Source organism: Myxine glutinosa, chromosome 1 (assembly GCF_964187855.1).
Source record: "Myxine glutinosa chromosome 1, kmMyxGlut1.1, whole genome shotgun sequence".
NCBI lineage: Eukaryota > Metazoa > Chordata > Myxini > Myxiniformes > Myxinidae > Myxine > Myxine glutinosa.
Window position 1 is genome coordinate 246414904 of NC_136261.1, and position 12116 is coordinate 246427019.

Here is a 12116-nt window from a genome sequence, read left to right on the forward strand (position 1 = left end):
GGCAACTAACAAATAAAAGTAAGAGAAGGTGGTTGATTGGGGAGGTGGTTGAAATGAAGGGAAAAGGGAGTGGGTCGGAGAAATGAATAATGCGAGAAATGCATGTGAGAGTAAAACGGGAAAAATCATGTTAAATTTCCTATTTTTGTGCATTAAATAGGTAGATGGCCACTTCAAAAGAAACATGAATTTGTGAGGTTTATCGAGGTTGATATTGAAGGTGTAAATGCACCAATAAGGTGAAGTGGTTGCTTTGAAATTTCAAAGGAAAATAAAATAAAAGCATACTTTTATCAACTGCCCTATAACCCGCTGCCCTATAACCCGCTGCCCTATAACCCGCTGCCCTTTACGTGCACAGGTGAATTGGATGTCTATTTGTAAGTGTGGTCTGTCTGTCCGTGCACATTGTGCTTGTACTGATCTCATGGAAGGTGTGCGTCACTATGAAATCCATTCTTCTCTTGCATAGTTTACACTGCAGACGTTTTCAATTAGTGATTATTTTTCCAAAGTATGTCAACGGGATTGCAGGAGGATCTCTTTTTTTCATGAAGTCTGCATGCACGTCCTGGTGCATGTCGCAGATGTGTTCAGAGCAGTTGATTGCTTTAATATAGCACACTAGCAGAAGTACCCGGCATTGCCGGGCAGGGGAGGGGAGGGGGAAGGGGAACGGGGGGAAGGGGAGGAGAGGGGGGAAGGGGAGGAGAGGGGGGGAGGGTAGGGGGGGGAAAGGGAGGGGGAGGGGAGGGGGTAGGGTGGAGGGGGAAGGGAGGGGGGAAAGGGAGGGGAGGGGGGAAGGGTAGGGTGGAGGGGGAAGGGAGGGGAAGGGAAGGGGGGAGGGAAAGGGAGGGGGGGGAAGGGGGGAGGGAAAGGAAGGGGGGAGGGAAAGGGAGGGGAGGAAGGGGAGGGCCAGTCAACAATAACGTTGCAGTTCTCATGGGAGGAGAGCAGCACAACAATCGTGCCATCGTCCTGCATCTTCGCAACAACAGCACGAAGCGGATTTGGAGACTCACCGATGCTGTGACGCCCTCCAGTACCGGCGTTGCCGGGCGGGGGAAGGGAGACCCGTACATTCGCCCTCTCGACTCAAGCTCACTCGGACAAAAGCCTCGCACAAATTACACCGTGAAGGACCAATGGCCATGTCTATGCCACAAATCAAGTACGTGAGCGAGTCTGGCGCACTGAATTGAAAATATATAGAACGCTCATACTCCGTGAAAAGTGTAGCCGCCGTGTTGCCATCTTGGTTAGTACGACTCGACCAACTCGCTTCGCAGATCTCGTTTGTTTTGAACGTGTCCCAGATTTTAAAAGCCAGACAACTGTTAAAATGCCATTTTGTGCGGCAATAAACTGCTTCAATCGGTTAAGGAAGGGTTGTGGAAAGACGTTTCACAGCTGTTGCAAAGACGTTTAATTCATATCGCCAAAATCGACACAAAACACGATCGCACAAAAGGTGAAAAAACGCAATTGCTTTCGCTCTGAATTACGTGCAAACGCATGACCGAAATCACCATTGCCCAGCATCGAGTGCCAACCAAGATGGCGCCCGGTAGCTACATCTCCACCTATGTGGTGTGAATGGCAATGGTCATTCTATATATTTTCCGTTCAGTGGTCTGGCAGCGAGGATGGAACATCACGTGATCGCTCTGAGCGAATCAGCGAGCTGCTCTGGCACCGGCTGAGATTCCGTATATAATGTTCCTCGCTGAAATGCGCTGAGGTAAATATGAATAAAAAATATGGATCTCGTCAAATATTTTTAGGTAGGCCATGTCCTTCCCAGGCTCAATGGCCATGTCTATGCCAAATATCAAGCACGTGAGCCTCTCCGTTTAGGAGTCTATCGGTAACATACACACATACACACACACACACACACACACACACACACACACACACACACACACACACACACACAAACTGTGTTTTATTTATATAGATTTGGCAAACAAGAAACAGCGAAGATAAACCATCACAAATATCAGCCTTTGCCAACAACTTGGAGTCAGTCTTTAAATAGTTGAACATTGACGTAAAGTTTAAAATCTCAGGATGTAGGGTCCTTGAGGACTTTTGATAAAATAATTTAAGAATAAGTTTCAAAGACTTTGTCTCGGTCGGCTCATTTTGACGAAGTCTTCGAGGCCACTTGGGACCGGGCCGGCTGTGACCGTGAAAGTGCATTTGGCGTTCACACTATATCCGACCATCAAGAAATAACACATGACGTGTATTCTTTAGTGCGTGATGTCATACAGTACAGGCCTATCCGACCAAAGTGAGGTCAACAGCTGCAGTTGCGTGGTTTGCAAGCACCGAGACAAACTCTTTGCCTGCACACACTCAGGAATGTCTGCCATTTCTCTCCTTCCTCTCAGAAATCAATTAGTATGATGACGTCACCATTACAATGTTGAATGGCTGCTTCTACACAGCCAGAATTGCCTTTGTAATAATGTTTGAGTCACAATGCCCTTGGTATTCGAGCAGGTGATTCTCGCTACTCAACACCCTGCCTATGACCAATAAGATTTGTTGTGATTCTCATTAAGGACTCGGTATGGCTAGGGTCGGTATGGCTAGCCTTAATGATGCCCAAGTGACCTCAAACATGTGGTGTAAATGAGCCTAATGAGGGTACAGTAAATAAGAAATTCATAGATCAGGGGATACTTTGAGATTCAAGGATGGATGTTGGTCATGTGGCAGTTCAACATCATGCCTCTGACAATCATTGCAGGGATCACCACATTTCTGGCGGCGGTCCCACATACTGTAAAGTGTGTCAGAAGATAACTGTGGAGAAACAAGCATTCCAGGTGCACAGGCCGCGTCACACAGCCAACGAGGGTCCTTCGCACAAAGGGATGAGAAAGAGGATTTGGAGTATTAAGTGGGTCGACTATAAACAATCTTCAGCGAAATGAAACAGTAACACCTGTACAATGCAGTCACCAAACTGGTTTATTCAGCCACGTTCACTGCATAAGTCTGCATTTTACAAGTGACTGCATTTTACAAGATAACAATATTTCTTCTGCAAAATATTAAAAATGAGGGACTTGATGCAGTCTCATTCCCTCTTCTCTCTTCTGCGCATTCTTCCCCCTGTTACATCTGCCTTTTGTCCCACTGCCCCACTGTCAATGCCTTCTACCCTTTGTCACCTGACTCTTCAATGAGATGAGACTTTGTATCTAGCTTTGTATCTATACTAGCAACGGTACGCGCCCTACGGGCGGGGCTTCAATTGGGAAGCCGAAATGAAAAGGCAAAATATCAGAAATTGAAGGCAGAAATTTTTTATTTTAAACGATTCATATAAACATCCGTCAAATCATATCACACGTAAATCATCCCACATTGGTGGTTCATTGTGATGTGATTGTGTTTCATTGTGATGTTTGTGCGGCGACGGGCGGTGTGTACAAAGGGCAGGGATTTAATCAACGCGAGCTGATGACTCGCGCTTACTGGGAATTCCTCGTTCGTGGGACACTGTCTCAAGCCCCAGTCCCCATCACGGATGGGGCTCAGCGGTTTACCTGAGCCTGACGGCGAAGGGCAAGGCACACACTGGCCCGTCAAGTGTAGCGCGCGTGCGGCCCTGGACATCGAAGGGCATTAAACGTTCATTAAAGGATTGCGAAACGAAAAACATTACGAAATTACGTTCACACCGTCACGTCAAACACCACAGTGAACACATACATCGTCACAACATCGTCACAATGAGAACATCGTCACAATGAACGTTATGCAAACGCGAATGTTATGTGGGAGTCCAAACCTGAGAATGCTGGAGACCAAAGCTGAAAATGGGAAAATTAAATAGCCTATTTTACTCCCAGGGGTCCCAAGATTACCCACCCAAAATATCTTTGCGATCGGTTCAGCAGTTTTTACGGTACCTTCAAACAGACAGACGGACATTTGGTGAATTATAGTAAGATTATAAATGGAGCCATGTCTGTCTGTCTGTTGTGCTACAACTTCAGAAAGGATTAACAGATTTCAATGAAACCAACAGTGGATTCAGGGAACTCCCAGGAAGGTGTTTGACACATTTAAAAATAAAAATATTTTTTTAAAAAGAGGAAGCTTTGTGTTATGGGTACATGGGCACACGTGGTGAAACTGCAAACGCCAACTTACAATGCTGGCTATCCCTGCACGGAGGGCAGGATCTCCCAGGAATCCTTTTTTTGTTCTTGACGCATAAATTATCCATTGCAGCACAGATGGTATTCCCATCAGCAAAGCGAACGGTCTTATATGCTCGTCTGTATTATAAAAGGAGCCATGTCTGTCTGTTTGTCGTGCTATAACTTGAGAACAGATTCACGGATTTCAATGAAACCAATGACGGCGGATTTGGGGAACTCGCTGGAAGGTTTGCGATGCAGAAAAGGGTAGGTTTGTGTGTGGATACTTGGGCACACGTGGCGAAAAGCGATGGCGAAGGTGAGAAATTATTTTTATTTTGATCTTACTAATAGTGTGTTGTGCATATATTCGTAATTCAGCATCGAAAAAGGCCGTGATGAATATCCCATTAACAATCTCCCCCTCCTCACTCCCTGGGTGTATAGCAAGTCCGGTATCTATACACCGCCTAATTATATTTTTCCCATTAACAACAACTGTTTCTATTTTAGCAATTACACAAAGATTGGTATTCCCATCAGTGAAGTGACAGGTCTTATATTCTCATAAACATGAAATTCACATGCTCAACAATCAGTGAGAATAGCAAGCTGCACAGTAACAAAAAAAATGGCCACAATAAAAATTTGAAGGTACACTATGAAGACAATCTTGATTCTAACAAAATTCATGACATTTAAAATAATCCTTTTTTAAAACCACAAATCTCCAAATCATTCCATCTTTCACCACAACCAAATATTATCAAAACGTTTAACACTGGATACTCACAGGTATTCTTGTTGGACCAATGGCTGCCAACCATATTCCCATGGATACATCTTCTCCCTGCACAAAACAATTTATAGATATGAGACATTGCAGCACTACTAATTGTGCACCAGGCAAGCCTTTGTGGTGTCAAACAGAAGTGTTGTCAATAAAAGTACATGTCACTAGGTGTGTGTGTGTGGTGTGGTGTGGTGTGGTGGCGGTGTGTGTGTGTGTGTGTGTGTTGTGTTGTGTTGTGGGTTTAATAAGCACCTTGTCTCAACTCGGACGGTTTACAAGAGATTTATTAATGGATAAGGATACATGCATGGGAGACGTAGCGTTTAGGCCAGTAACACAACTTCATAGCCAGCACCAACATCTCAGCCAGCACCAACCGGTATTCGGTTTAATATACTTTCCCCCAGGACAAAGGAACTCAAGGACAGATTGCTGCCTCGAAGAGAAATTGCACAAAGTTTGCAAGTCAAAGCCTCATCGGGAAAAAAATGTTTTGCAAGGTCAAACATGCGATATGGTCAACAGTTGATACTTTAGTCAGACGCCAATGAAAATAGGTCACAGTGGGTCACTGCTGTTACCATCAGCATAAAGGGAATTTAATGAAATTCCCCCCCCCCCCCCGCCCCCCTCCTGTGTGTGTGTACGAGTGTGTGCACATATGTGTGTGTGTGTGTGTGTCGTTGGTTGTTATCTCAATTTGCGGGTTTCAGGAGGTGGAACATAGTCCTCCTAGGACCCAAAGTATCCATCTCCACTTCGGTAAGGGATCACGCGGTTCATGGACCAAACTGTTCAACTTTTTCTGAGTTTTGTTCCAAGGGCTCTTTTCAGGATCGCCACAGAACCCCGGATTGCCTCCAGTTGTAGTTCATTTGTGGAAATATTTCCGGGAATGCTTTTCAAAATCTCTGAGGTTCTTCTTCATCATTCCTGATGCTCAATTATCACCGGTAGAATTCCGATGCTCTTCAGCTTCCAAGTTCTCTTGATTTCATTTTTGAGGTCCTGGTATTTGGTCATTTTCTTGATTTCTGCGTTGTTTAGGCCAAAATCGCTGGGTCTCAATCAGCAATGCTGTCTTTTGCTTTTTGTTCCTGAGTACAATGTCCGAATGCAATGCTTTGTTTTCTATGTTCACACTCGATGGAATAATCAGGTCATACATGAGCATGACGTCCTCATTTTCAATGATTGTCCTTGGTTTGTGTTTCCATGAGTTTTCTGGAACTGGGATGTTTACATTTTTGCAGATATGCCAATGAATTGCTTTGCATACTTTGTTGTGCTGTTGTGTGTAAAGTTGTTAAGATAATATTTTTTTGCATCCCAAGAGCAGTTGACTAGTACTTCCTGTTTCTGTCTTGCAGAATCTACACTTGTCCGTCTGGCTCAGTCCCACCATCTTTTTCAATCCATTGGTGTGGTGCCCTTGATCTTGGACATTTATTACGATTCATTCGCTGTCCCAGTTGAGCTGACCTCTTAGCCATGCCAATGTTTCACATTCCGAGTGTGTGTGTGTGTGTGTGTATGCATGCACGTTGTTTTTGCCTGCTAACCCCACACGTATGTGGGCCTCAGGAGATGGAACGGAGATCTACCAGGTCTCAAAGTATCCACCTTTGTAGGTGTGTGTTTGTGTGTGTGTCGTTGGTTGTTATCTCCAAATGCGGGTTCCAGAGGTGGAATGGAGCCCTCCCAGGTCTCGATGTATCCACATCCATGTGTGTGTGTATGTATAACTAAGTGTGTGCACGTATATGTGTGTTTGTGTGTATGTATGTGTGTTGTCACTGGGACCTTTAATAAAGCCTCAAAACCAAAAACGTGATTGGACATGTTTCTTCAATAGAAGTTGCACATAATTGAGGAAATTGGTGGGACATATAAGTTGGCATTTCAGAGGCCGAGTACTTTGCTTTAGGTCCAAGGCACACTGTACCTTCAGTCGTTATTTTTCTAGCAAGAAGTTGAGTGAAAATAGTAATAGGTATCCACAACCATCTTGTGGAATGTCAGCTGACTCACTTTATTACCCTTGCCAGAGGGGAGGGAATTGCATTTGAGTCCATTTGTCTGTCTGTGCAGAACGGAAATCTGTGTATTTATGATCCGCCTGTCTGTGTATTTATTTTATTGTCTGGGAAGGTAATCTGCCTGTCCTACCTGGACTTGTGTACAGTTGGTGTTAGTCCATACATTGAATGTGGTTCATTGTTGTCAGGGAAACTCGAAAGGGGGGCAACAAAATGCTACCCATAAAAGGCATGACAGAATGTCTGTCCACATCTCCCTCGACAAAAAAAAAAAAAAAACTCAAGTAGAGTACAAATGTGCAAATCAAGAGTGCAAATGGAAAGGCATAGTATTTGCTAAATACCAAAAACTGGCTTCAAAGGTAAAATCCAACAAATACATTAATTTAATGCTTTATCTACTATGCAGTAATAATATTAAATGGATGAAGAAACCTTATTTGCTTCCCAAGAAGAATGTGCTATGTCGTGTCAAGGCTGACATCAAGCATGGTTGCACAAAGGCTAACAATTTTACAAAGAACAAAATCGGTAAATGCATGTCAGAGAAATTGTTGACTACGTATTCAATACTGCATTTTTTTTTACAACTAAAATGGCCACCAGTCTACCATTTGGCCAACAGTGATCAGATTGCAAAATAAAATGAGCTGCACGTGTATGCCATCATGTATTACACTTGTGCCAAGTTTGAACAAAATCGGACCATGCATGTCTGAGAAATTGTTGGAGACACGTTTAAGTAACAAAATGGCCGCCAGTCGGCCATCTTTGATCGTATCGCAAAACAAAATGATGCACATATGTATACCATCATGTATCGTCTCTGTGCCAAGTATGAACAAAATGGGTCCATACATCTTTGAGATATGGTTGTGGCCGCACGGACGGACGAGACCCAATCTATAAATCTCCCGTTTCGGACCAAGTCCATCATTAATGTAAAAAAAAAGAAAAAAGATCGTTTTAGACCATCTTTACCTGGTATGGCTTCAAATTGGCAGCATTAGCTCGAAGCCAGCGTGCTAGATCAACAGACAATACATAGGCCCCTCCACATGCAAATGATGGATAAGCTGGAGCTGGATATGAATCTTCTGCCCACTTTCCGACATGATCTACAGCCCAGTTTCTGCGAAAACTGTCACGAAGAAACATTTACTCACTGGAAATAATAATCTGATAAGATTACAGACAACTTGTCCTGTACAAAAGGTGTGTTCTGACTGTTAGAATTTGTATCTGCAAATCTGCAAATAGGATTTTTTGTATCTGCATTTGTATCTGCAAATAGGATTTTAACAAACCTTACCTTCCCCACCATATTTGTGACTGTTGCATGTATCCCTGTTTTGCAGCATTCTGCAAAATCTCTGCAACATCCAAGTAGCTGTCATCATCTGTCTTCAACAACATGAAGAAGTCCAGAGACTCAACTGCCCTAACGGAAAAGGGGTTTGTGAATACAAAAGACGTGCAATACAGTATCACAAATGTAGCAGATGAGTGACAAAAATATGTGCTATATAGTATTAAAAAATTGACATTCTTAATTGTATGGTGCAAGCAGCAGTTATCTAAAAGCGAAATATTTGTTGCAGCTGCCAATGTTGAGAGATTTTTTAACATCACATTATTAAACATTAAATATCTACATTACAAACTCAGACCTGCCTAACCTGTGCAAGTCCAACCAGTAATTGGTGGGCTGAGATCGGAGATCGCTGATGGTTCACTGTAAAGCCAACTTGTAATATTAGCTAGTTGGAAGCACTTGAAATTCGAAATTTCGACTTTTTTTTCGAAAAAGCACTCGAAATAATGAAAGGGAACTTAAAAAAAACATTGGGAAAAAATAAATGATTGAAAATTAAGTACTGTAATCCGAAATTGGGATACAATAAATAATTGAAAAATGAAGTAATGGAAATATTATTCATTCAAAAGGCGGCACACCACGGACTCCAAGCTAAAAAAAAAATACTTATGCCTCCGTCCAGGAACTTTCATAAGGAACTGTTAGAATCACGATTTTCTGAAATTTCAGTAACCCTTTCAATATATAATTTACGATTCAATTCAATAATTTATTGTGGGGGCAGAAACGGCAGAGCATGAAAGTTATAAGGCAGCCAAGAAGGCTGCAAAGAAAGAGGTAGCAAAGGCATAGGAGGCATGTAGGAAAATGTTCGGAGAACGCTTGGATTCGGAAGAGGGTCAGAGAGCGGTATTCAGGATTGCAAAGCAGAGAGCGAAAGAGAGGTGTGATGTGATGGGGGTGAGTTGCTTGAAGGATGAAGTGGGACAAATCGTTGTGGACCCAGATGGAATTAAAGGAAGATGGAAGAGATATATGGAAATACTGTTGAATGCAGAGTATGAATGGGATGGCAACATAAAGGGTAACCCAGTTTTAGGACCGGCAGAGAAGAAACCGAGAAGGAAGTTGAGGAAGCGATAAAAGCAATGAAGAGTAGAAAAGCGGGAGGGCCGACGGGAGTTGTGGGAGATATGTTGAAGGCAGCAGGAAATTGGGGTGTGAAGAGAATGACAGAGATCTGCAATCTGGTGGTGAAAGAAAGCCGCATTCTCGTGGATTGGGAACTGAGTACCCTCGTCCCTCCATACAAGGGGAAAGGTGACCCTCTGGACTGTGGCTCGTATCGAGCAATAAAGTTATTGGAGCATGGAATGAAGGTATTGGAAAGGGTGTTGGAGAGGAGGATAAGGAAGAAAGTGAAGATTGACGAAATGCAGTTTGGATTTATGCCAGGAAGAGGAACGACAGACGCGCTTTTTATTGTGAGGCAGTTGCAGGAGAAGTACATGGAGAGGAGGAAGAAGTTGTTTCTTGGGTTTGTTGGTCTGGAGAAAGCATTCGATAGGGTTCCACGTGAAGTAATGACATGTGCATTGAGGAAGTTAGGAGTGGAGGAATGGTTGATCAGAGTAGTGATGGCAATGTACAAAAGAGCGCGCACAGCTGTAAGGACGAAGGACGGGAACAGTGGTGAGTTTGAGGTGAAGGTGGGAGTGCATCAGGGGTCGGTACTAAGTCCACTACTATTTGTAGCTGTGATAGAGGTGCTGGCTCGGAACGTAAAGGAGGGTTTACCGTGGGAGTTGTTGTATGCAGATGATCTGGCGTTGATTGCAGAATGTATGGATGGACTGAAGGAGAAGATGAGCAAGTGGAAGGAATGTATGGAGACAAAAGGTCTGAAGGTGAATATCGGAAAAACGAAGGTGATGGCAAGTGGTAAAGCATGTGGTGAGGTGGAAAGAACTGGGAAGTGGCCGTGTGCTGTGTGCAGGAAGGGTGTCGGAGTGAATTCCATTCAATGTACAATGTGTGCTGAGTGGGTTCATCAAAAATGTAGTGGTTTGAGAGGGTCATTAACCAGTGTGGCAGCTACATTCAAGTGTAAGGTGTGCACAGAGGGAGCTGCAGATGGAGGAAATGTTGAGTTGGATCTTGGAGACGGCGTGAAGCTGGAAGGTGTGAAAACATTTTGTTACCTAGGAGACATGCTGAATGGAGAAGGTGGATCAGACTCGGCAACGGTTGCTGGAGTGAGATGTGCATGGAAGAAGTTTCGGGAACTGAGTGGCGTGCTGACGAGGAGGGGAGTGTCGTTGAAGCTGAAGGGAAAGGTGTATGCATGTGTGATTGTTATGAGAAGTGTTATGATTTATGGGAGCGAGACATGGGTAATGAATGTAGAGCAGCAACGAAGGCTGGAAAGGGTGGAAATGTGAATGGTTCGGTGGATGTGCGGAGTATCGTTGAGAGAGAAGAAGACAAATGATGAATTGCGAAAGATGATGGGAATAGAGCCTGTGATTGATGCCGTGAAGAGGAACAGGTTGAGATGGTTTGGTCATGTGTTGAGGAAGGACGAAAGTGACTGGTTGAGAAGAGTGATGGAAATGAATGTAGAAGGAAGTAGAGGACGGGGAAGCCCGAGAAAGACTTAGCTAAAGATGGTCGAAGAAGAAATGCGGGCAAGGGGGTTAACAAGGGGAGATGCAGAAAATAGGGCAAAATGGAGAAGATTGTCATGGGGACCGCAAGGCTAACCCCCGCTCTTGCAGGGAAAATGGCCATAAAATGCCTGTTGTTTGTTGTTTTTTCAATAATTTACGAATACCATTATGCAAAAATCTTCTTCGTGCAAACATTTGCGTGTCACAGCTTCACTTTGCCAATGACCTAGCCAGCAGGATAGCCTAGAGGTAGGCACACCCGCCTCTAGGTATAAACTGTCAACCTGGTGTTTTTCATAAGCAGAGTGAGGCATCAGTGCGTGTGCTGACCATCGGAGGGAAGGCCGTTAAGCTACTTGACGAGTCTGCTCGTATTAATTGGTGGATGTTAACCCTTTGAGTACGGGATTTTTTTTTTGATAATCCCGGGATCCCCAGCAACCTAAACAAATTTTTTAAAAATTCTCGAACCTCGATGAATTTAATAAAACGGGATTAATTTGGCATTTTTGTACGGGAATGCAACCACGTACTGACGATCTATTTATAGGTATAGTCGATGACGTGTAGTAACGTCAGCCGTACACAAAACTTTTTCACGGGTTGCGGCACTGGACGTCATCCATACTCAAAGGGTTAAAGATCACATGGCGTCTTTCGCAAAAGGGAGGCAAGTTATTGCCAGCACCCTGAACAAATTCTAAATTCATGCCTGATTGCCTGAATATGCAGAGACACTACATTAGCAGCGCAGCTGCGCTTCAGCAATTGATGCAACCTGCGTGCTGAATTCAGAATTGAATCCCAGCCCAATAAGCATTTGCGAACAAAAACGTTGCCAACTTCCGGAATGGACCTCTACACAGGTGTAGCTTCATTTAACAAGGCAGCAGAGGCAGGATGACGGGGTTTACAACGGTCTTGAGTATTTTCAATTGTAAAGCACAAATTTGCATTTTTACTTCAATTTTACGATCAATGACCAGTGGTAAAACTCAACTTCTACACATTCCTGCTGTAATACATGACTACTTTCTTCAAAGTCAGTGTGATTTATGCAAATATTACGGACAATAGGTAAAGGTAGGGATAGTCTGTAAAATTAAATTGACAGAGTTTCCAATGCGTCAT

General features: G+C 43.6%; 1 protein-coding gene across 3 annotated transcripts in view; it reads right to left on the minus strand.

The window, feature by feature from the left end:
* Positions 1 to 1402: 1402 nt before the first annotated feature.
* B3GALNT2 (beta-1,3-N-acetylgalactosaminyltransferase 2) overlaps positions 1403 to 12116 on the minus strand; it is a 71611-nt gene continuing 60897 nt past the window's right edge. For all 3 annotated transcript variants that reach the window (XM_078785739.1, XM_068129777.2, XM_078785745.1), the window contains exons 10-13: positions 8311 to 8439; positions 7980 to 8139; positions 4960 to 5016; positions 1403 to 2874 (exon numbers count right to left, since the gene is read on the minus strand). In XM_078785739.1, coding sequence (XP_078641865.1) covers positions 2677 to 2874; positions 4960 to 5016; positions 7980 to 8139; positions 8311 to 8439 — 544 coding nt within the window. In that variant the 3' untranslated portion in view covers positions 1403 to 2676. The remainder of the gene's footprint in view (positions 2875 to 4959; positions 5017 to 7979; positions 8140 to 8310; positions 8440 to 12116) is intronic.